Source organism: Microcebus murinus, chromosome 16, assembly GCF_040939455.1.
Source record: "Microcebus murinus isolate Inina chromosome 16, M.murinus_Inina_mat1.0, whole genome shotgun sequence".
Taxonomy (NCBI): domain Eukaryota; kingdom Metazoa; phylum Chordata; class Mammalia; order Primates; family Cheirogaleidae; genus Microcebus; species Microcebus murinus.
The window spans coordinates 34870740-34896072 of NC_134119.1; the positions used below are offsets into that span (position 1 = coordinate 34870740).

The following is a 25333-nucleotide window of genomic DNA, read 5'->3' on the forward strand; positions in this document are numbered from 1 at the left end:
AGAGAATGCCAGCCAAGAGCTTGGCTTGGTTTCTGCTGTGGATTAAGCCCTTCAAAGATGGTGTCCGTTCTTACGGATGAAGATCCTATAGCCCAGAGAGGAACCAAGACTGGTCCAAGTTCACATCACCAAGTACAGGCAAAACAGTTTCCACCCAGCCAGGTTCATTGCCCGCTGCTCAAGAGGAAGCAATATGCTGAGACAGCAGGCTTACAGTGGAGAGTTTAATCTCACAGGCGCCACGCAAGGAGACAGAAGGACTTTCTCAAATCTGCCTCCCGGAGAATTTTTGGGCCAGGGTTTTTAAAGATAGTTTGGCAGACAAAGGGTTAGGGAATTGGGTCTGCTGACTGGCTGGGGGTGGACTCCTAAGGTCGGGAAGCAGAAATCGTCTTCTTGTGCTGAGTCAGCTCCCAGGTCCCAAGACCATTTGAGTTGGTGCCTGGTATGGGCCACTGGTCTGGCTGGGTCACTTAGTCCACCAGAACACGGGGCCTGGAGGATATCTCAAAGACCAGGCTTAGGTCTCACAAGGGCGGGGTTACCTATGGAGCAATGAAGGAAGCTCGCATCTTCGTGCCCATCAGCTATGTGACTCCTGAGTAGTGAGCAGGCTCAGGAAAGCAAGCGAGGGACCATGGCTGGTTGCATACCTGCTTTAACTGTGCCTGTCCCTTTGCAGGGCTCAGGCCCCTACCACGGTGCTCACCTTACGGCCCTTTATTAATTTTATAAAGGGCAGGTTCAAAACCAGGGCTCAACCCCAGGCTCTGCTCCTCGCCGACCTCTGGCTAATCCCAGCCTGTCCCTGTTCCCAGACTCTTCTCGCCACAGGGCAGGGCCAGAGCAGCTCTCGGCCAGCAGAAGTTCTCTTTGGGGCGAGCTCTCGGCTTCTTGGGGCTGGGCTGAGCACACACCGGTTTCCTAACGTGGCTGAGGGGCAATAGTTCTCTGAGTGTCGGAGGCCACTTGGTATTTGGTAACTGCCAACCGCCCTTGGCAACTGCCAACTGCCACCTGCCCTTCTTCCTGTGTTGCTTTTCTTCCCGTGGTGGCCGTCCCTTGGGCCAGAGAAGGCCAGGCCTGCCGAGAGCCAACATTGGGACACAGGCGAAGCTCTTCCCCTTGCTCTTCTGTTTCAGAATAAAAGAAGGCAGAGAGATGCCCTCCTTCCCACCACCCCTAGGAGCCCACTCTGCTTTCTGTTTTCCTTTCCCTCAGCCTGCAGCTCATCCAGAAACTGCCCTTTGTACAGAGCTGAGTCCTTCGGTCTCAGAAGCCACCCTCCTTCAATCAGCCCCAGGTGCTGAGTGGGCCACCTCCCCCTGGAAGCCCTGGGGGACTGCCAGGCCAGGCTGAGCTTGTCCTACTTCACAAACACTCAAGGTCTGGAACTTATGCTCTGGGTTCTGCTCCTCTTCCATCTATTCACTGTTGGATATATCTTGCATATCCAATAATAATAATAATAGCCACCTGCCCGCACCCTACTCCCCTTGGAGGCTAGCATCCTTCCAGACCAGATTACCCAAGGGAGCCCTTTTATGAGTCTGGAAGTTGGGAAGAAGGCAGACACTCTTTTTAGCACAACGAGGCAGAGCGGACACCCTCTCCAGAGTTTATGCCGTGGTGAGAATGTCTGATCGTCTTTCAGATTCTGCACCTCGAGGCCAGATCTCCCCTCCCTTTCCCCGTCCAGGATCTACCAGGAGCCCCTCGGAGCACAGGATCAAAGAAGGGCAACACACAGTGGACACCGGATGCCCCAGGGAAGCGGGAGCCTGGTGGGGGAGGGCGGGAAGGGCTGGAGGATGAAGGGGCCGAGGGGGAGGGAGAGGATTCCAGGGCCCCCGCTGACCACAGGGGTGGTCCCGGGATAAACCTCAGCATGTGGATCTAAGGAAAATCTGTGCCCAAGGAGGGAGGGTGGGGACAATGAGGAAACTGAGGTTCAGCAAGGTTAAGCGACAAGCCCACTGGCACACAGCGAGTAAGCGGCAGAGCTGGGCTTGCAGCCCAGGTGTGTGAAGCTCAAGGCCACACCCGAGCTTTCTTGCTGTGCTGCCAGGGGCTCGCTGAAGGCAGGGAGTGGCGGTTTGTCCCACAGCATCTGGCCAAGTGGAAGCTCAGAGAGGCAAAGGGAACCGTGGATTCTTCTCTCTTTGCAGGTACCCAGCCCAAACCCAGAGGCCAGAGGAGCAAGAGCTCAGTCCGCAGTGCCTGTCATGTGCTCCTGGAAGCTCCAGGGCTCTCCAGCCAGCAAGTGATGACGGGTGAATCGTGACTGTTTCCTGAGCATCCTGTGCAAATCGATTCATTTCATCCTCAGAACACCCCCAAGACAGGCACTGTTTCCCCGTCTTAACTTGACCAGACTCACGCAGAGGAGGTAGCGTGGCTAGGCTCCTAAACGCAGGTCTGCCTGGCTCTAAACCCAACCAACTTTCTTCTGGAAAAAAGTCAACAGCCTAAGGATAGAAGAGCATGGAAATGGACAGAACCAGCCCCTGAATTAACCATGTCTTGTCCACTCCACCTGTGAATTCATACTGAGTTAACATATTTTCCTTGTGATTTAAGCCATGCGGAATTGGGATGGCAGGGGAGTTTCGGGGATGATAGAAGTTTTATATAGTCTTATTGTGGTCTTCTATATCCTGATCACGATTACATATATCTATCCATGTAGCATAATTCATAGAACTCAAAGAAGTTACATGAAACAGGCCGGGCGCGGTGGCTCACGCCTGTAATCCTAGCACTCTGGGAGGCCGAGGCGGGCGGATCGTTGAGCTCAGGAGTTCTAGACCAGCCTGAGCAAGAGTGAGACCCCCATCTCTACTAAAAATAGAAACAAATTAATTGGCCAACTAAAAATATACATAGAAAAAATTAGCCGGGCATGGTGGCACATGTCTGTAGTCCGAGCTTTACTCGGGAGACTGAGGCAGGAGGATTGCTTGGGCCCAGGAGTTTGAGGTTGCTGTGAGCTAGGCTGATGCCACAGCACTCTAGCTCAGGCTAGAGTGCTGTGGCATCAGAGTGAGACTCTGTATCAAAAAAGAAAGAAAGAAAGAAAGAAAGAAAGAAAGAAAGAAAGAAAGAAAGAAAGAAAGAAAGAAAGAAAGAAAGAAATTATATGAAATAAATATGGCATAATGTTAAGGTTTTATAAACCTAGGTAATCTATTCTTGTCTATATGTTTGAAATATTTTATAACAATTTTAGGGGGAAAAAAGTGGAAGCAGGAGAAAGGAGAAGAGTAGGATACATAGAAAGAAGCCTGTTTAGATGTGATGGCTGGAGCTGCCACAACCACCTTGTGACCACAGAAGAAGTCAGTGTGAGGGCAAATCTGAGACACTGGGATGGCAGGGCAGAGAGATGAAAAGATTATCCTGTAGATGTCTGTTAGCCACTGAATCTACCAGAATCTCAAACCTGTCCTTCCTCTGGACTTCCTGAGATGATAAATTTGTTTATTGTTGAAGTGAACATGAGTTGGGGGTTTCTGACACTTGGCTGAAGACACTGTCACCAATACAGAGTAGAGGGTCAGATCTGAAGCAGTGGGGCACTTCCATGGCCAGCGGCAGTGCTGAAAAGGAGGCTAGAGTCACCAGTGGGCTCATCTGGATTTGGCTTGGCAAGAGCCATCAACGGAAGGAGATGGCTTGTTCAGAAACTCACCAGCTGGTTTTGAGATTCCAGGTTTACAGCAATGTTAAGTCATTGTCATGTGATTTCATCCTAATGCTCCTTTTCTAACTGACACCCTCACAGACGTGACATCTGCCTGGGCCTGGGGGGACTCAGGAACTCTGGGCAGTTAAGAGCCGGAGGTGTTCAAAATTGTGCAAGATAATTTTTCAAAAATCTAATCTTACAATAAGTCATCAATCTGCATTGGCTGCTACTTAGAGCTCTCCTGTGTGTACAGATGCGGCCATCTGAGTCTGGGTGTCGTGGCCCCTTTACAGGACGGAGGATGAACACAGAACACAAATGCAGAACACAAAGAAAAATGTGGACACACGTATAAATGGTTGACTCGAGTAATAATACTCCGGGTCAGTTTTATTTTTATACTCTAAAAAATTAAAGTTAGTTCCTTGTACATAACCACCCAGGCATTGCAGCAATGGCCATAAATTCCGGAATACGTAGCCTTAGGGAAGCAGATATCCCCTGGCTCAAGGTTTCCAGGTGGTTGCTGTAGGCACTAGGCATAGATCACGGACTGAGATTAGCAAGGATGGGCAAGGCAAGTCACAGGGGGCATTTCTCATCCCCACATTTTCTTTTTTTTTTCTTTTTTTTTTTTTTTTGAGACAGAGTCTCGCTTTGTTGCCCAGGCTAGAGTGAGTGCCGTGGCGTCAGCCTAGCTCACAGCAACCTCAAACTGGGCTCAAGTGATCCTTCTGCCTCAGCCTCCCAAGTAGCTGGGACTACAGGCATGCGCCACCATGCCCGGCTAATTTTTTATATATATATACATCAGTTGGCCAATTAATTTCTTTCTATTTATAGTAGAGATGGGGTCTCGCTCTTGCTCAGGCTGGTTTTGAACTCCTGACCTTGAGCAATCCGCCCACCTCGGCCTCCCAAGAGCTAGGATTACAGGCGTGAGCCACAGCGCCCGGCCCCCACATTTTCTTAAGGTGATCCCCTAAGATCTTCGGCTGAATCCTGGTGGTTGTGCCTGGCTTAGGTCACCCCTCTCTTGAGGGGTCTTACCCGTCATTGACTAACCAGCCATCTCATGGGGTGTACGCAGCAATCACAGGAACAATGTGTTTATCGTGTGGCCTCCAGACCCCCAGTGCCGTGGGGCGGGGTAGCTCTTGCTTACCTGCAACTCAGGTCCTTTGTTAGGCCTCTAGGCAACACCTTGTTTTAGTTATGCCTCAAGGCAACAGGGGCCTTGTCCGGAACATATTAACTTTTAAATGCTCTGGGCAGAGCACGTACATTACCAAATTTAATTCTTAAACTAGGAAAATATATGTCAGTCCTCTACATCTGGGGGTGCTGGCTGCTGAAGGGAAGGTAGAGCTAGGATGATGGTCTGGGGTGACAAGACTTCCTGGCAACTGCCCAGGTATGGGAAAAGTCTTCTCTCCACAAAAGACACAATGACCATGACAGTGACGGTGATTGCTCTGTGACTTAGTTTGCTCATCTCCAAAACAGGGAAGAACCATCCCTCCCTCTTGTGCTTAGGCACGGAAATAACGCATGTAATGCATCTGGCACGTAGTAGGAGCTCTGTATACTGTTTTCATTCTTAAGCAAGCCAGAAGGATTCCAGTTGGGAGCAGAAAGGGAGACCCTTTCAGAACCAAGTGAAAAGACAAAGAAAAAAACCCCTCAGAAGGGCCCATGTCCCCCAGGCTCGGAGGGCTTCATTAGACTTTCATAAAATCAGAGTCTGAGAGACAAGGCTCCAGGGGGCTGATGGGGACCCAGCGGGAGAGGAGCCCGCTGCCCCCTCTGCAGCGCCGCCCTTCCTCTCATCACCATGGCGACCAGCAGGCTGCCGGTGGGGTTCCCGCCCGCCCTGGGCATGAGGCTGCTGCAGAGGGAGGGACAGAGGCTGAGCAGACAGGGAGCGGTCTGGAAAACGGGGGTGGGGTTTGGGACCGACTGGAGCCCGGTGTGGGATGGCCTGGTGGGCAGTTGTGATCCTGGCTCTGCTAGCAAGTCGCTAGCTGGGTGACTGGGAAGAGCACACACCCTGCAAGGCCTCGGGTTCTACACCTGTCAAAGGAAGGGGTGAAAGGTGTAAAAACAGAATCTCAGTTAAGAAAACCGTGGGATGCGGAAGCTACGAAATATTCGATACTGGGAGAGAACGTCACTATGTATTATTTATTGAAAAAAGGGAACTTTACAAAACTGACCAGTGTGATCCCATATTTGTTTGTTAAAGAGAAACAAACTCGGACTAACTCCTCTTACCAACAAAAGAGAGAGAGGGAGAGAAACACTCTAAAATACACATCGGCTTGTCTCTGGAAGAGGGAATTGCATATATAGTTTTTGTTCTCTTTTTTCTTTCTCACATTTTGGCCAATGAACATGGATTACTTTTGAAATCGGTGTAATATTAATAGCTGCATGTGATGCAGCGTCCTTGCACTAAATGCTTTGTAGGGTTTAAAGCTCACTTTGTCTTCACAACCCCCCAGGGAGGGAAAGTACTCTTCTTTTCCCCACTCTGCAGAAGAGGAAACTGAGGTTGAGAGAGATTAAGGGGTTGCCTAAGGTCAGACCACTAGAGAGTGGCAGAGCTAAGATTTGAAGATGCAGTCCAGATACCAGACTCCAAAATTTGAGCATTTCAGTCATTAACCACTACATCCTCTCAGGACAAGAAAATGCTAAAGGTTCTGTTTTCCTAAATGTTTTACTGTGGAAAAACCAAAGAAATCAAAAGTAGAAAAGTATGCACCCTCAGGAACCTACCACCCAGCTTCAAGAAAGTTCTTAGATGGGGGCATTTTGGTGGGGGCTTAGATATGGGGGTGCTTAGGGAGGGGACCAACACACACACGTGCACACACGCGTGCACATGCACTTACATGCATGCATGCACACACGTGAGGCTTCCAGGCTCCACTTCTGGCTGCTTCGGGGCCCCAGCCATGATGGAGAACCGCAGCCGCCCTCCCCCGCTCCCGCCCCCACCCAGGTTCCTTCCTGCTTTCCACATTGTACTGACTTGCATTTCCCCAGCTGGCTCCTTTATAGGTCCCTGGTTCCCCTCCAAGGCCTTGAGGTTTTGGCTGCTCTGGAGGAGGAGGGAGGCCATGGCCAGGGGCCCTGACAACGCGCCGAGATGGGCACTCCTGGCAGTGCTCGCCGCCGTGGGCACGGCCATGACAGCAGCCATCAACCCTGGTGCCGTGGCCAGGATCTCCCAGAAGGGCCTGGACTATGGTAACTGGATGCCTTCCTTCCCTCCCTTCCCGTCCCCAAAGAGCACTTATTGAGCACCTACTGTGTGCAGCCCTTTAGATTCAGTACCCGGCATACTCGCTGCTCTGCAAAATAGGTCCCATTACCCCTGTTTTACAGGGAAGCAAGTGAGTTGCCGAAGATCACAGGGCTGGGAAGTGGCAGAGTGCGGGTCTAGAGGACTCCAAGTCCAGTGCTCAGGCCCCTGAGGGTCCTCATGGCCCCCTCCTTCCCTCTACCCAATGCCCACCTCGGGCTTCTAGGCCCTTCTCTCTCCAAGGTGGGTTCTCAACCTTGCCACTTGCCTCTAGATGCTGAGGAGGCTGAGCAGGGGCGGGGGAGTGGGGAGGGCACTCCTGCGTGCTCTCCCCAGTGCAGGGGCTGCGCCGTACTGTGCGCAGTACTCTCTCTACTGGGTGATCCAGAGAGGGTCCCCCAGGCCACTCATCCAGGCCCAGAGGACAGAGTGGCACAGAGCAGCCCCTGCTCACCTGCTCTGACCTGCGCCAGGCGCTGCGCTAGGAGCTTTGCACACGTGATCTCGTTTGTCCTCTCTGCAACCCTGGCAGGGCTGCACTGCTGCTGTCCCCAGGGCAGGCTGGAGTTGAGCTCTGGTCTTGACCCACGCCCAACACGGGGCTGCTCGATGCTGCCTCCCGGTGGCAGAGAGATGACCTGCAGGACAGTGGGTGATGCCCAGCCCCAGAGAAACAAATCAAGGGGAAGATGGGTCCTCACCAGCTAGTGCGCGGCTGGTGTACCCCTGGGGAACAGGACAAGGCTCAGGGGGACCTGGGATTCCACCCCTGAATTCTTGCCCAGCCCAGGCAGGGCATCTCTGAATCCTGTAGTGCAGACAGAGGCCCCACGTGAGCTAGGAGAAATGAGTATGTCCCTGCCCCAAACGCAGAGCTGTGGTGGCCCTGAAGACTTCCTGGGAGCAGAGGCTCAACCAAGGCCTTAAGCCCAGAATTCTTCATGCTCTGTCATAGCAGCCTCAGTTTCCCCTTTTACTTGTGCCGCATGTGGCAATCAGAGTGGGTTTTCTGAAATGCAGCAAATCTGTTTGCCCCCCTGCAACACCCCCATGCACACTATCAATGGCTCCCTAGTGCCTTCAGAAGCTGCCCCGACCCTTGGCATGGCATTTGAGACCCTTCAAGGCCTGGCCCTGCCGACTTAGAGATCCTGGCCACCCATGTTTTCCTCCCCTGCCAAGCAGTGACCACAAACCCCTAGAAGGCCTTCCCTAGGGCATGGGCTCTGGGACCAGAAGGCCTGGGTTCAAAGCCCACCTCTGTCACTTGTCAGCTATGTGGCCCTGAGCAGGGCACCTCGCCTTTCTGAGCCTCAGCTTCCTCATCTGTGAAATGGGGGGAGTGACAGGGCCTATTTCCTAGGGTTGTTCCGATTCAACAACAAATACATGTGCGCAGCATAGAACCACGCCTGGCACAGATTGAGACCTTGAAAATGTGATTATGATTGCTATTTCCTAACTGGCTCTTGGAAAACACAAAGCCTGGGCTCTGTCATCTTACTACTGATTCCTTCTCAAGGAACGTCTTTGACTTTTAATGGGTTCTCTAACACTGTTAGCCACATCACAACTGATGGCAGAATTCCTGCCGCTGGGACATTCATTTATTTATTTATCCAACAAATATCGAATGCCTTCTAAGCGCCAGGAACTACGGTAACTGTGGGGGACGCAGCAGTAAATAAAAGTGACATTGCTGCTGACCTTGGGGGGGGGTGGGGGCTTCCACCTAGCAGGGGAGGGAGACGGTCGGTCACCGGAGTCACGTGAGTAGATGTGTACTGTGACAAATGGTGATGCGGGCCCCAAAGGGGGCTCCCACAACACCTCGAGAATGATAGCAAGGGGGCCTGCTCTAGTCTGCTGGGTCAGGGAAGGGTCCTGGAAGAAGTGGCGATCTAGCCAACCGGAAGTTGACCAGGTGAATGTGGGAAGGAAGAGTTTCCCAGGCAGCAGAAAATAGCATATGCAAAGGTCCTGTGGTGAGAGTCCCAAACCCAGAAAGGTGAGGCGTCTGTGGGGACGTAGCACAGAGCAAGCAACAAAGTGAGTGTTCAATAAATACTTGCAGGACGCATGCAGGGATGATTTTTAGTCTTTAATTTTGTGCCTTGAAATGATTGAACAGAATCAAAGGAAGAAGAATATTGCACATGTGAAAAATTATATGACATTCAAATTCCGGTGTCCATAAACCACGTATCATTGGAACATGGGCACGTTCACTTGCTTACATGTTGTCTGTGGCTGCTTTCGTGCAGTGCCAAAGGCAGTATGACCCGCAGAGCTCTGGGTCTTTCATAGGAAGCCTCAACTGCCCCCTGTCTTGGACCCGTCCAGTCCCGCTGTCTGTGCCATGGACAGGGGCCGCGCGTCCACAGCTGTACGTCCCCGGCCGTGTCTCTGATGGTCACCCCCTGTGCTCTCCCCGCAGCCTGCCAAGAGGGGACGGCCGTGCTGCAGAAGGACTTGGAGAAGATCAAGATTCCAAATTACTCAAGAAAGTTTAAAATCAAGGTTTTGGGCAAAGGGAATTATAGCTTCTACAGGTAAGGCCTGTGAGAGCTCAGCCCCCAGCATGCAGGACTTGCAGTGTCCTGGGGCCACCAGGACCTGGCGTGCAGAGCCACACACTCCTTAACTCGCAGTTTAGGGTCCCAAAGTCGCTGTCTACGCCATCCCAAGGGCATCCAAGCCCCCACGCTGCGCATGGAGGAAGCCACAAAAACTGTCTTTCTGGCACCCACCATGACTCCCAGGCGATATGTCACGAACCCCAAAACTCTATGCCAGGCCCATGTATCAGTTAGAATTTGGGGGGTTTCAAGGACAGAAAACCCGGATCCTAAATGGCCTAAAGCCAGAGTGCATTGGCCCACGTGACCCAAAGCCCCGGAGCCCTCTGACTTCGGGTTCAGCTTGAGGCAGGCTCAGATGTCATTGGGCCCTGTTTCTCTCTTGCCACCTCTCAGTGTCGCCTTGTTGGACAGGCCTAATTCTCAGGCAAAGTGTCCCCTCCAGAGGTACGAGGGCCACCGGCCCCGATGCCAGCACTCTCCCTCTGGGGAAGGGCAGCACCTTCTCCTGGCAACTCCAGCGAAAGCCCTAAGATTCACCGTGACTGGCCCATCTTGGGTTGCGTACATGCTCCTGAGCTGTGGCCGTGGCCATGGCCGTGGCCGGGGGAATAGACCACGTTAGCGGCTCAGCCTAAGTCACAGGCTCCACCCCCTGAAGATAGGGGGGAAGTCAAATTTCTTTGGAGTGGCATGGAACAGATGTGGGGAGAGGCTCCCCAAAAATAAAATAGCGGTTCCGTTATCACCATAAGGAGGTGTGAGTGCTGGGCAGAAAGCCCATAAATGTCTTCTACGGAATTTTTTACGCCCGTTCATTCAACAGATATTTTGAGCACGTTCTGTGCGTCTGACGCAGCAGGCTCTGAAGCTACAATTGAAAAAGGACAGACACACCCCACTCCTATGCAGAGTTTATAGTCAAGGAGATAACCTTTGCTACCTTCATAGATCATCACATACCCTGCAAGATAGAGATTATTGTGCCCATTTTATAGATGAGGATACTGAGGATCAGGGTAATTGAATGATATGCCCCAGGTAACACAGTAGCATATTGAGAAACGGGATTCAAATGCAGATTTGTCTGACTTCAAGGCCCAAGCCACGCCGGCGGCGGGGCTCATGTGTTTGCCAAGGCAGCCGTTACAGCTTTGGGCTCCTAGAACATATGGGTGCGGGCCTGGGCCGGGTGGGGGGCCGAGCCCTCCTGTGGGCGCCTGGAGGCTGACTGAACGTTTCTCCTTTGCAGCATGAACGTCCGTGGGTTCCAGCTTCCCAGTCGCCAGGTCATCCTGGTGCCCGACGTGGGCCTTAAACTCTTCATCGGCAATGCCAGCGTCAAGATAAGCGGAAAGTGGAAGGCACAAAAGAGCTTTATGTACGTTCCCATGCTTGGGGGGTGTTGGGTGTCCTCTTGCCCATACCTGGGAGGGATTAGAGCCAGCGTCTCAGAAATGCCCAGCTTTTGCCTTACCTGTCACCACGTGTCACCACGGGGCTCCTGGGGGAGTTTTTCACGTAAGAAGGTTCGTCATAACCCTTGGTTGAGAGCTGTGCATTTGTCCTCATCGTGATGCAGGACACCAGCAAGGCCGCGTGGCTTAGGGTGGAAAGCTAGCCGGGGACCTTTCATGCATTCTTTTTATCAGTCAGCTATTGCTGTCTAACGAGCCATCCCGGACTCCATGGCTTCAAACAACAAGCACGTATGATCACTAATGATCACTTACGGACCTGAGTGTCAGCCGGGCTTCAGCCGTTCCAGGTTGTGCTCAGCAGGGAGGCTCGGCTGCACACCTGTCTCCTCCTCCTCCTCCCTGGGCCAGCGTGCTGCCCAGAGCGTGGCGCTGGCGGTAGCAGAGGTGCAAAACGGGACGGCAGGAGCACGCAGGTTCTCTGAAGGCCTGGGCCCCGAACTCGGCCAAATCATGTCACATACTCAAGGGCAAAGTCAAGGGCAAGGAAACGCACCCCGCCCCCCATAGGCGATGGGAAGGGTACGAGTGCGGGGAGGGGTGAAGATTGGGGCGAACCATCCAAACTGTTACACAACCCCGAATCTAAACGCAGGGACCTTGCCGAATAGTAATAGCGGCTCAGTTGACTAATCTCTTTAGGAAAGTCTCCCTTACGGGGAATCTAGGGAGAAAAGGGAGGAGCAGCCACCTGGCGTGAAGAGAGTTACGCTTCTGCCCTCCCTGACAAGGGCTGCTGGCTTTGTCCGCTCCCCACAATGGGAACTGCTTAATCCTCTACCCGAGCTCTTTTATATCTACCATTTCACTTATCGATCACACACACACACAAGACTTCATCGCATTATGGAAGAGCTGACAAATCACATTCATGTGTACCGTCTTACCCAAAATGCATTGCATCCCCGCGGGAGGAGTTATTAACCTCACTCATTTATTAAGGGGTGCATTAATTAATTAAAGCCATTGGCTTCAAACAGCCAGGCTTTTTGTAGCAAAGCTGAGATGCACACTCTGGGTCCAACCGGCGATTCAGAGTCTAGGTGAAGAAACGGAAACTCAGAGAGGGTCAGAAACATGCCCAAAGCCACACAGCAAGGGCAGGGCCCGAGGCAGTGGGTAAGAGCAGGGCTCTGCCAGGCAGAGGGGGCTCGGACTGCAGGGTCGGAAGCCCGACTGTGCCACTCGGCTGCTGTGTGACCTTGGGCAAGCCGCCTCCTCTGTCTGCACCCTACGGCCTCGCCCTGGCGGGGAGGTAAAAGTGAAACCCACCTCCCGGCGCGGGCGGGCCGTTGGCATGTCAGTGGGGATGGCCGTGGGGAAGACAGGGCTTGCTCCGTGTCATTGTGTTCCTTCAGCAAAACCAGCGGCAACTTTGACCTGACGGTGGAGGGCGTTTCCATCTCGGCCGGCGTGCGGGTGGGCAGCGACCCCGCCTCGGGCAAGGCCACGGTGACCTGCTCGGGCTGCAGCAGCCACATCAGCAGCGTGGGCGTGCACATCGCGGGCAGCAGGCTGGGGTAGGTGCTCCCGGGCCGTGGTCGGGAGGGGACCGAGCGGGGAGCTGGCCTAGTCAGCCCTGCACTCGGGGGGCCACAGATGGAGCAGACACTGTCCCTGTCTCCAGGTGTAATTCGTGCATTCAGTGTTCATTCGGCAGATTTCGCTGGGCATCTCTACGCCCCAGGCTCGTGCTAAGCACTGTCTAGACCCGCTAAATTCTGTCCTCGGCACAAATCTGTAGGCGTCATTTATCCATCCACCCGACACTTCTCCACGGAGCGTCAGCTCTGCGCGGGCTTGTGCGGCGTGCGGTGACACACTGAGTCACAGCTGGCACGGGTCCCAGGCTTGCCACGTGCCGGGCGCTGTTTTGAGCACGGGCACAGCTCCTTCAAGCACACAACGACTCTATGAGACTAGTCCGGGAGCGCGCCATTGTAGGGGCAGGAAACCGAGGCACAGAGAGGAGAGGAGCTCACCTAAGCGTTCATAGTGAGCGACTAGTGAGCCCAAGCCCACCCCAGTCCCAGCAGCGCAGCCCTGTCCTCTTAAAGTTTCCAGCCCACTGGGGAAGACAACCAGGAACCAAGTCACTGAACTAATGAACAGCTCGCCCAGAATTACAAAAGGAGGCCGGGCGTGGCGGCTCACACCTGTCATCCTAACACTCTGGGAGTCTGAGGCAGGAGGATCGCCTGAGCCCAGGAGTTTGAGGTTGCTGTGAGCGAGGCTGACGCCACGGCACTCTAGTGACAGAGCAAGACTCAGGTCTCCAAAAAAATAAAAAAAAATAATACAGAATTACAAAAGGAGATAAGACCCGAGGAAAGGAGGAACAAGGCGCTATGACTGCATAGAACAGGAGGATCCGGCCCTGCCTAGGGGCAAGCCAGGTCTTCCTGGATGAAATGCCATTTGAATTGGGATGAAAAGAGTAAGTAGGAGTTAATGAGGTCGATGTTGGGGACAGGGGGTGTTTTAAGCAGAGGGTGGTGAGGAATGAGGCTGAGACCCAGGCAGGGGCCCAGCCGAGCTGCCGTTAAGGAGGTAACCTTACGAGCAGGTCACTAAAGCATGGGGAGGCGTGTTTAATGGGGGCTGTGCAGTCGCAGCCCTGGGCTGAGGGTGCCAGGGCCTGTTTAGAGGAGGGAGGACAGCTTCCCAGACGGGGCCCATTCCTGAATCCGGCCCAGGGACATCTGGAAAGCCTCACGTATGTCCCCGCATGTCAACCTCCAGGTGGCTGATCCGACTCTTCCGCAAACAGATTGAATCTTCCATCAGAAACAACATTCAGGACAAGGTAGGAGGGCGGGGTCTCCTCCCTCGCGGGCACTTCCGCGCTGGCCCGGGCACTCCGCCGTCCCCACGGCCCTTTGCAACCGCAGCTCCAGCTCAAAAAGCCAGTCGTGTCTGCTTAACTGAGGAGCCCACTAGAGACCCAGAAAGAGTCACTCCTGACCCCGCCAGCAAACTCTCACCCCTGCCTGCTCTGCTGGGACCCCCTCTGCCCTCCCCTGGCCTCCCTCCCTGCCGAGGAGGGGCCACTGTCCCTGCACCCCTGTCCTCCCACAGCTCTGCCGGCCTGGGAGCCCTGCTGGCTCCTTCCTCCACCCGCCCCCCGCCCCTCCGAATGCTCTCTGCCCAGAACAAATGCAGCCGCAGGCCTGGACGCGGGCCAAACCCCGGTCCTGGCCTGCTCCTTGAGCCCGGAACCGGTACAGGAGAGAGGCGGGAGCCAATGCCCCCCGACCCTGCCCACACCCTGAAGTCCCCAAGCTAGCTTCTCCAGCTGAGAGAAGAGCCCATGCATTTAGCCAATTTTCCAATAGTCAACCATCCGTTTCCAAGGATCACCTAGCTCAAAGGGCAAATGAACTTGGGCTTTCTCCAGGAGGCGATGGGGAGCCACTGAAGGTTTTAGGCAAGCGGCTGACCTGGCCAGGTCTGCGCTTTAGAGCGATGCCGCTGACCGCCGTGGGGAGGACCGGAGGGGCCGCGAGAGGCGGCAGGGAGACGGGGAGGTGTGCGCAGTCTTCTAGCCGGAGGCGTCGCTCTCCTGGCCAGACGCTGAAAATGCTGTAGGGAGATGTCGGCCAAGTGAGATCAGCTCTCTGAAGCTATGGTATCAAAAGTTTAAACACAGAAAATCAGTGCATGGTTGTTAAGATTATAGAATGGGTGTTAGGGTCAGAATCCCTCGCTTTTGGTCCTGGCCTCGGGGCTTAACTAGCTGTGTGACCTTGAGCAAATGACTCCACCTTTCTGAACCTCAGTTTCACCATCTGTCAAATGGGGACGTGAAAACCTTCTCCTCCGAGGTGCTGTAAGGATTCAGGGAATGATGCAGACAGTGCGCCCACCCACAGCAGCCGTCCGTATAGCCGAGTCACAGCGCGAGGCGGGCTTGAGATCTATTTCACATTTGGAACAATTGAAACGATCATTTCTTAGCCCCCCAGAAGGGGCCCCTCTGTAGCAGCCAAGCTAGAAAGTAATGGTGCTGCTGCTGCCGCTGACGGTGAAGAGCATGGTGGCGGTGATGATGGTGAGGGTGATGGTGGTGGTGGCCACGTCTGCTGAGGGCCGACCGTGAGCCCGGCGATGTGCGAATGGCTCTGTCTGTGGATTCTAGCCTTTAATCCCCATATGATGGAGACGTCATGATTATGCCCATTTCACGGATGAGTAAACTGAGACACAGAAAGAGGAAGTGATAGTGCTGGGATTCAAATCCAGGCTACCCCACCTCAGAGGTGAGGTTATTAATCACAATATCTTGTTTAGAAGAGAGTACTGGCTTGAATGAATGAATGAATGAAGTGTCAGGAGTGGCTGGAAACAGAGAAGGGGCGAGCTGGAAGTGCGCCCCCAGGGAGTCCAGAGTGCGGGGCGGGTACTGAGTCTGCACTAAGTGTGGGGGGAGGGAAGGGGGTGGCAGCCGGCCAGGCTCCAGCTGGGCCGCCATGCGCCCTGGTCTGGAGCCGTCTGTGGGCCCTCGAGGGTCAGCAGCGGGCAGCAACGCGGGGGTGGCCCAGGGGTCCAGCTGGAGCCCCACTGCCTGCTGTGCCGCCCCTCAGCCTGGGGCCATTTGGAGAAGAGGCACAGGTTCAGGTCTCAGGACTTCCAGAGCCTTAACGACAGAAACACCTCCAGGGACACAGATATTTTCCTTCCCTCCCTCATATCCTCCGGCCCTCCCTTCCTTTCCTCCCTCTCTCATTCTCTTCCTCCCTCCCTTTATTCCTTCCCTTTTCTCTTCCTTCCCTCCTCCCTGAGCCATTTCAGGTGCAGGCCCAGTGCCTGCCCCACCCCAGTCCCTTCCTCCCTCCTCCCTCCATCCCTCCTCCCTTCTCCTTCCTCCCTCCTCCCTCCATCCCCAGGTAAAAGAACTTGATTGACAGTAGGGAAGGAGGGGAGGGAGTAGGAGGTGACCTCTGGTCAGCCATAGGAGGAGTAAGAACCTGTGGACTTTGTTTGGGGATGTGCAGCCTTGGGGACCTGCGGGACACCCGGGGACGGCTGCCCAGGAGGCAGCGGGACACCCGGGGACGGCTGTCCAGGAGGCGGCGGGACATGCAGGGACGGCTGTCCAGGAGGCAGTGGGGCCCCCAGGCCAGAGCTCAGGGAAGTCTGGGCTGCCAGGCAAGGTCGGGGTGTCGGCCACTTGTGGGGAGCAGCGGAGGTGACTTGGCGTGGGCTCCCCAGGGAGATGCTGACACAGGGTTTGGGTGCGAGCGGTTTGTTGGGCGGGGAGGGGACAGGGAAAGGCGTGTGCTGCTGCTGTGGGCACCTGGGGCTCACAGAACTGTCCCAGAGCAGCGAGGACGCCGGGCGGTCGTCCCCTGGGCTGTTGCGGGGACGCGAGCGCCCCGGCACTTCGAGCACGGTCCAGAGAGCAGAGAAGGTCCTGGGGCTGGGGGCAGCTGGGGGCAGCTGGGGTGCGCAGGGGAACGTGACCTGGGCGGGGGGACCTCAGGGACGGGGGTGTGGCACCTGCAGCGTCTGCGTGGGGGCAGACATGTGCCTGGAGTGGCCGGGGAGGGCGCAGGGGCGGGCGGGCAGGAGCAGAGGAGAAAGCTGGGGCAGAGTGCGGAGGGGTGAGGTCGTGGACCCTAGAAGGAGCATTCCAGAAGAACGGGCCCCACGCCGGGGCTGCCTGGCAGAGGGAGGCAGGGACGGAGGCTAAAGCGGGGAAGGCCGTGCGTGGGCCATGGGGGAGGGCGAGGCAGGGGCTTATCCCAGCACCACCCGGCCCAGCTCCTGGTCAGGGAAGGCTGCGACTGTCACCCTACACTCCAGCCGCCTGTCGCTTCGAAACAGGCAGCCCAAACTTTGCAGTGGCAAAACAGCCGCCGTATTTAACGCCCGTGGGCCCTGTGGGGCAGGACGTGAGACAGGCTTAGCAGGCACGGCCGGGCTTCTCCCTGCTCCGCCAGGCCCCGGGCTCCTCTCGCCAGGCTCCAAAGCTCAGGGTTCGAATCCTCTGGAGGGTTCTCCGCTCACATCCCTGGCGCCTGGGCTCGGAAGTCTGGAAGGCTCAGCTCAGCTGGGACTCCTGACCTGAGCCGAGACTGTGGCTCCTCCAGTGGGGTGGGGGCTTCTCACCACGTGCGCCCCGTGTTCCCGGCGGGAGTGGCCGGAGAAGGAGCGTTTCTAGAGACCACAGCGCACGCTGCACCGCCGTTTGCGTCCTTGCCTCTGAAGTTTCACGGTGTTGTCCCGCTGTGCTCTCCCGGTTAAAAGCGAGGCGCCGAGCCCAGTCCTAGGGCAGAGCGCACAGACCAAGTGGAAAGTATCATTCGCCGTGCTCCATCTTACAGATGAGGAGATAGAGGCCTAGATCAATGGAGTCACTTCCTCAGTGGCAAAGCCAGCTTGTGACCCAACCCAGGTCTTCTCAGACCTGTGCTTGCTCCACTGTGAGTCTTGGGGTTTAGGGGTCGGGACGAGGTGGGCAGGGAATGGCTTCCCTGGCCGTACACAGCAAAGGTGAGGACGGTGTGCACCCCGCCTTCAGCAGAGAGCCTGCCCTGCTCCCAGAAGCACAGCTAAGTGAAGGCTGGCCATTGGCTGCCTCACATGTGTCTGTTTACCACCTCACTCCACAAAATGAGGCAAAAACAACCACATTTTGTAAAAATAGAAAAACAAAGAGACAACCAAGCCCCACATTATAAAGTAGAAAACGTAAGTACCCTTCAGGAAGGTTCCCCCACCAGGGTAGGAAATAGAATACAGATGTGTAGGTCATGCAATCATATACAGTTACTATTTCTAAGATGTATGTTGGACTCTGAGCTTCCTGGTGGCCAAAGAGAAAAGGGAAACTTGACTGGCTACATAATTTTCAAGAAAAATTCAAGGAGAGCACAGCATTTCTGGACCACTATTCCAAAAGGACATTGTCCATTTTGGGAAGCCCTCTCTGATCCCTTGTTTGGTTCTCCCTAGATCTGCAAAGTAGTGGCCAATTCTGTGTCATCTAAGCTGCAGCCTTTTTTCCAGAATCTGCCAGGTGAGGGCTGGTGGGGATCAAAGACAGAAGGGGATGGCAGGGGGCGGGGGGTAGAGAGGCTGCGTGGGTGGGATGGAGCCAGCAAATTTCCCAGATAGGCCTGGGCCTGGGTGGGAATGGGCAGAGCGGGTTATGTTCAAGCGGCAGGTGGCACTGGGCCAGGTCCTGTGGTAGGGCCACACTGGGCCAGGTCCTGTGGCAGGGCCACACTGGGCCATCCTGTGGCAGGGCCACAGTGAGGCAGAAAAGCAGCCCGCACCCCCCTCATTCCCTCAGCCCTGCAGGGACCAAACAGCCGAATGCCCCCAGCTCTCTGGGCCCAGAGACAATCACTGGCCTGAGAGCTGATGCTGGTCACTCCTCCTTGGACCTCAGTTTCCACAATCCTTAAAATGGGGCCAGTAATCTCCCCCCTCCCACAGGCACTTGGTAAACCGCAAAGAGCTGCCGCAGGCAGGGGAGGGTCCTCTGGCTGAGCGCTCGCCATGCGCCAGGCACTCAGGACAGTGTCCCCTCGGCCCCGCCACACCCCACGGAGATAGATGTTGTTCTCCCCATTTCACGTGTGAGGAAACTGAGGCTCAGGGAGGCGCCGAGACTCGTCCCAGGTCACAAAGCCATCAGGAGGCGTGAGCAGGATGCAAGTGTGGAGTTAAGGTTTTGTTCATTCGGAGCCTGAGCTCCAGGCGGCGAGCAGGGCTGCCCCCCGTGGAGCCCCGCACGGCTGGCTCGCGGCCCCTGCCCGTCCGGGCGTGGCCCGCACCCGAGGCCCGGCCTCGCCAGGCAGGGAAAAGATCTTGGCTCGAGCCCCAGCTTCATGGCTCACCTCCTGCGCCATCTCGGGCCACTCGGGTTTCTGAGCCTCAATTTCCTCCCCTCGAACGTGGGAAGGACGCCACGGGAGGGCCCGTGTGTGTGTGTCCCTCTCACGGCTGACTGCCAGGAAACAGACGTCCAGACCTGGCCCAGCGCGCTCGGCCCGGGATATTATCATGCCAGCAACGGCCCTCCCTGGCCATGAGCCGGCGTGCAGGGCATTGGGAACTCACCTCCTCGCGTGTCCTCCCAGCCTCGGTGGAGGTCACTAGTGCCACCCCCACGCTACGAATGGCAAAAGGAGGTCTGGAGGAGGTGCAAGGACTTGTCCAGGGCCATACAGGGTTTGATTCGCACCCAGGTCTCTCTGTGCCGCCCTTGACCCTGTGTTCTAGCCGCTGCTCTCAGGGCTGCTGGAAGAAAGGAGGAAGGTGCTATCTGTGAATGTGGGGTGTGGGCTCATTTTCCTACAAGAAGAGCCAGGGAGGGCTTCCTGGAGGAGGCACTGAAGTTCTCGATCCATTTTAGGGAATGCTGAGCCTGCATCCCAGGTCCCAGGGGTGCTGCCATGGGAACCAGCTCATGGTCCATGTCCTTTCTCTCTAGTGATGGCCAAAATAGATGCTGTGGCTGGGATCGACTATCGTCTGGTGGCACCTCCAACAGCCACCTCTGAGTACCTGGACGGGCACCTGAAGGTGAGGCTTACGCCAAGAACCATACGACCGCAAGCCTCTGCCTCACACCCTCCCAGGGCTCCCCATGGTCCTTGGAAACAATCTTACAATGACCTGCCCCCTCCTACCTGCCCCAACGCCGCCTCCCTCCCCACTCTCCCCGGCTCTCCCTGCTCCAGGCCCTCTGGCCTCCCCACCACTCCCAAGGCACACGGCCTGCCTGTCCCCCGGCACTCGCTGTTCCCTCTGCCCGGGTGCTCTCCCCCGGAGAGCCACACAGCTCTGCCCTGCTTCCTTCAAGCCTCTGCTCAAATGTCCCCTCCCTAGAGCGGCCTTCCTAGACCGCGCTCACTGAAACAGCCCTCCCCGCTGCCCCCGTCCTGCTTCGTTACTAACGCTCACACAGAACATCAAGCATCAAGCCTGCCTCCCTCACTATGACAGAGAGAAGGCGCTGTGACTGCATAGTTCACTGCTGTGTGTGCAGCACCTAGAACTATGCTTGGCACACAGTAGGTGCTCAATAAATATTTGCTGGATGGATAGATGGATGGGAAGATAGGTGGGTGAATGCATGGATGGATAGATGGGTAGGTTTGTGAATGGAAGGTGGGTGTGTGGGTGGATGGATGGGTGAATAGATTGATAGATGGGTGGATAAATGAATAGATGGATGGGTGGATAGGTGGATATATGGATGGGTGGGTGAATGGATGGATAGATGGGTGGATAGATGGATAGATGGATGGGTGGATAGGTGGATATATGGATGGGTGGGTGAATGGATGGATAGATGGGTGGATAGATGGATAGATGGATGGGTGGATGGGTGGATAGGTGGATATATGGATGGGTGGGTGAATGGATGGTTAGATGGGTGGATAGATGGATAGATGGATGGGTGGATGGGTGGATAGGTGGATATATGGATGGGTGGGTGAATGGATGGATAGATGGATGGGTGGATGGGTGGATAGATGGATGGGTAGATGGTGGGTAGATGGATATATGGATGGGTGGGTGGATGGGTGAGTGAATGGATGGATAGATGGGTGGATGGATGGATAGGTGGATGGGTGGATAGGTGGATATATGGATGGGTGGGCAGATGGGTGGGTGGATGGGTGAGTGAATAGATGGATGGATGGGTGGATGGATGGATAGATAGATGGATGGGTGGATGGATGGATAGATAGATAGATGGATGGGTGGATAGATGGATATATGGATGGGTAGATGGATGGATAAATGGGTAGGTGAATGGATGGATGGATGGATGGATGGATGGATGGATGGATGGACAGATGGATGGATGGATGGATGGACAGATGGATGGAGTTTGATTTCATGCCACTCTCTCCCACACTCGCTACCCTCCAAACAGGCACACTGGCCTTGCACTTCCTCAAATATACATCAAGCTTGTTCCTACCTCAGGGCCTTTGTCCCAGCTGTTCCCTCTGCCTGGAACTCCCTCCCCTCCCGGTGTCCACCTCTATCCCGCTGGCTTCCTATACTCCACGCGGGTCTCTGCGCAGTCGTCTCTCCCAGAGTGGCCGTCCCCACCGCCCCAGCCGGAGGAGGTCCCACCTCCTGGAACTCATTCCGCTTGTGCCTCCGCCGATCCTTTGCAGTTGGTGATTTGCTTGCGTGTGTGCAGTTAACTGTTTGTTCCAAAACACATTCAGTGTGGAAAAGAAAATTTAGAAACTACAGAGGAGCAGAGAACTAAACAGGAAGGAAGGAATAGAAAGAGAGAGAGAAATTACCCAAGTCCTACAAGTCAGAGATAAGCATTGTCAATGCATAGGGTAGATACATCCCTCCAATCCTGAGACAGAGAAAAATACACATGCACACACACACACATATTCACATATAGAGACACAGAGACAAATATACACACATACAGGCATAGAAACAAATATAAAACTCACAATATAGAAATAGGAATAAATGCAACATATGTACTCACATATAGACATAGAAATACACACAGACATACAAACATTTGCATGCATCATATTCTACATGTTGCTTTACAATTGTTAAAAATAAAAGTGTGTAATGTGAACATTTTTCCATGAAATATCCTCCTGCAACCCTCTTACCGGCTGTTGGCTGTTTCGGTGGACAGCTTGGGACAAGGTGTGTGGACAGTGCCCCCTTCTGGGATGTTCGTTTGGTCTCTTTCCATTTCTTTCTGCAAGCAATTGTATCGCTGCTCATCCTGGAATATTTCCTAGAAGTGGAAATGCTGAATCAAATGGCATGCTAAACGAAAAAAAAAAAAAAAAAGAAGAAGAAAACTGTTCCTGTATGTCTAAGTGAGACAACAGAGTAAAAGCTTAAACCAAAATGCAATGTATTATCCACAGTGAAAGAGAAGGTCCTGTTTACCTCCTGGGCAGGGGTGATTGCTGAAAACCATGGATTGTGTTAGAATGACTTAAATGCATAAGAAAAGTCATTTAGATTTTGCTGATAATCTGCACAAATGGATATACACTGTTCTTCCACTTGCTTTGCTCAAGTGGAAGATGGTATTGAAGATGGTTCCTGGTCAGTTCACAGGTCTATATTATTTTTAAGAGTTGCATTACATTCTGTACTATGAATGTCAAGTTGGTTGATTTTAAATGATGGGAGAATTCAAAGATATACAGTGTTACACACTTCCAGGTACCTACCATCCAGATTTAAGAAATGTTACCACTTTGCCATATTAGCTTCTGATTTCTTTTTACGTGAAACATTGTAGAACTAACTCCAGACCTGCCCCACCCCAGGAAACCATACTGATGATGTCCTTCTTGCTTGTGTTTTTATGCTTTTTATGGGCCTCTAAATTTTACACAAGTGATATCCTACCATATGTATCCATCTATAGTTTGCTTTTTTACGCTCAACGTTTTTTCAGCTAAGTAAATGATCTGCTTTGGCAACATGTTGCCAAATTGCTCTTCAGAAACAAAATAAACAACCCCAGCAGCATACGAACACTCTCACCAAAAGCTGGAAAGCTTCAGTTGAAAACGCACACAACACTTAAAAGGATTTACCGCTTTTCAAATTTTGCTAGCTCGATAGATGAGACAAACTAACAGAATTTCATTATTCTTTTAATAGAATTTCTCTGCTTATTGGCAAGGTTGAGGGCTGAGCCAATGGTTGGGTTAGGCCAGTGCTCACTGGACTCTGGATGCCCAAGTTCAGTTCCTGGCCCTGCCACTAACCCGCTGTGTGCCCTTTGCAAGGCACTTCACCTCCCTGTGCCTCGGTGTCCATTCCTGTAAAACGAGTGCAATTGCACCCCCGTTCCCCAGGGCTGGCATGAAAAGCACTTAGAAACTAGCACCCAGGAAGGGTGTGATGCTATTGTTAGTGTCTGGTCACTGCTTTTTTTGGGGGGTGGTACAATCGATCTATGTCCTCAACCCATTTATCCCTGGGGCAGAGATGTTGAATCACAGTTCCTGAAGCCCGCTGGGGCTCACTCGATTGCCTCCACCCCCAGGGGGAGTTTTTCAGCTGGGCCGACCCCATGCCGCCTCCCTTTGCCCCGCCAGCGCTGGAGTTTCCCGCCATCCACGACCGCATGGTGTACCTGGGCCTCTCGGAATACTTCTTCAACACGGCGGGGCTCGTGTACTACGAGGCCGGAGCCTTGCAGCTGACCCTTACGGATGACATGGTAAGGCCAGACTGTGGGTGAGTTGGGACGAGCACTGGACTCCGAGTCCAGCAGACCTTCTGCATTGGAAGCTTTGTTCATGGGGGAGACCGAGGTGTTGACTCCCAGTTGGCCAGACCGAAGTCCAAATTTTAGCCCCACCCCTTTCCAGCCAGGTCACCTTAGGTCAGTTACTCAACCTCTTAGAACCTCAGTCTCCTCCTCGTGAAACACCAATAACGGTGTCTTCATGAGCAGAGGGTGTCGCGAAGAGGAAATGAGGTGAGAATGCTTGAGAGGCACTGAGCCCGGTGTTTAGCGTGAGAATGTCATGAGAAATAAACGTGACCGCTGACATCAACTGTGTCCTTGCCGTCGGTCAGACTCTGTGATCCAGTCCTGGCACCATGCTGCGGCCGAGGCAGGCCACCTGGAAGTGGGACATCCCGTGTGATTGGTTTGGGGACAGGTTGGCCTTTCTCAGAGGCAAGAACCAGGGGAGCCAACAGTCACTGGCCACATATCCTGGCCATCCCTGCGGAAGTCACGGTTTGGCTTCCAGGCTGGCTGCTGCAGAGGTTGCGGGTCAGCGTGCTGTGGCCACATCTGTTCCGGCCACTGTCCATTTGTGTATTCAGTCTCTCACCCACCCCCTGTACAGAATTTGTACCCTCCTCTCAATCTACGACATAACCCCCTGAAATCCTTTTCTCTTGCTACAGATTCCAGAAAAATCGTCCTTCCGGCTGACAACCAGATTCTTTGGAACCTTCCTACCCCAGGTGAGGAAGGGCTCGCTCTCTTTCAGTCAGCTCGGGAGGTGGCCTGGCAGTTCTGGGGAGCGCCGGGCTCAGCTGAGTGGGTGATGAGACACCCCTGCCCCAGATCCAGAGGCAGCCCGGTGTCAGAGAGTGGACACGGCTCCATGCAGCCCAGCCCAGTACAGAGAGTGGACATGGACATGGCTCCATGCAGCCCAGCTCAGTACAGAGAGTAGACATGGACATGGCTCCATGCAGCCCAGCCCAGTGTCAGAGAGTGGACATGGACATGGCTCCTTGCAGTCCAGCCCAGTACAAAGAGTGGACATGGCTCCATGCAGCCCAGCCCAGTACAGAGAGTGGACATGGCTCCATGCAGCCCAGCCCAGTGTCAGAGAGTGGACATGGACATGGCTCCTTGCAGTCCAGCCCAGTACAAAGAGTGGACATGGCTCCTTGCAGCCCAGCCCAGTACAGAGAGTGGACATGGCTCCATGCAGCCCAGCCCAGTACAGAGAGTGGACATGGCTCCATGCAGCCCAGCTCAGTACAGAGAGTGGACATGGACATGGCTCCATGCAGCCCAGCCCAGTGTCAGAGAGTGGACATGGCTCCTTGCAGCCCAGCCCAGTACAGAAAGTGGACACGGCTCCATGCAGCCCAGCCCAGTACAGAGAGTGGACACGGCTCCATGCAGCCCAGCCCAGTACAGAGAGTGGACATGGCTCCATGCAGCCCAGCCCAGTACAGAGAGTGGACACGGCTCCATGCAGCCCAGCCCAGTACAGAGAGTGGACACGGCTCCATGCAGCCCAGCCCAGTACAGAGAGTGGACATGGCTCCATGCAGCCCAGCCCAGTACAGAGAGTGGACATGGCTCCATGCAGCCCAGCCCAGTGTCAGAGAGTGGACATGGACATGGCTCCTTGCAGTCCAGCCCAGTACAAAGAGTGGACATGGCTCCTTGCAGCCCAGCCCAGTACAGAGAGTGGACATGGCTCCATGCAGCCCAGCCCAGTACAGAGAGTGGGCATGGCTCCATGCAGCCCAGCTCAGTACAGAGAGTGGACATGGACATGGCTCCATGCAGCCCAGCCCAGTGTCAGAGAGTGGACATGGCTCCTTGCAGCCCAGCCCAGTACAGAAAGTGGACACGGCTCCATGCAGCCCAGCCCAGTACAGAGAGTGGACACGGCTCCATGCAGCCCAGCCCAGTACAGAGAGTGGACATGGCTCCATGCAGCCCAGCCCAGTACAGAGAGTGGACACGGCTCCATGCAGCCCAGCCCAGTACAGAGAGTGGACACGGCTCCATGCAGCCCAGCCCAGT

The 25333-nt window shown here is 54.5% G+C and overlaps 1 protein-coding gene across 2 annotated transcripts in view; it reads left to right on the forward strand.

The window, feature by feature from the left end:
• Positions 1-25333, forward strand: part of BPI (bactericidal permeability increasing protein) — a 98467-nt gene that overhangs the window by 61459 nt on the left and 11675 nt on the right. For both annotated transcript variants that reach the window (XM_012755318.2, XM_076011115.1), the window contains exons 2-10: positions 6780-6943; positions 9436-9550; positions 10830-10958; positions 12414-12575; positions 13798-13861; positions 18013-18076; positions 19499-19590; positions 23087-23263; positions 23965-24024. In XM_012755318.2, the coding sequence (XP_012610772.1) occupies positions 6814-6943; positions 9436-9550; positions 10830-10958; positions 12414-12575; positions 13798-13861; positions 18013-18076; positions 19499-19590; positions 23087-23263; positions 23965-24024 (993 nt within the window). In that variant the 5' untranslated portion in view covers positions 6780-6813. The remainder of the gene's footprint in view (positions 1-6779; positions 6944-9435; positions 9551-10829; positions 10959-12413; positions 12576-13797; positions 13862-18012; positions 18077-19498; positions 19591-23086; positions 23264-23964; positions 24025-25333) is intronic.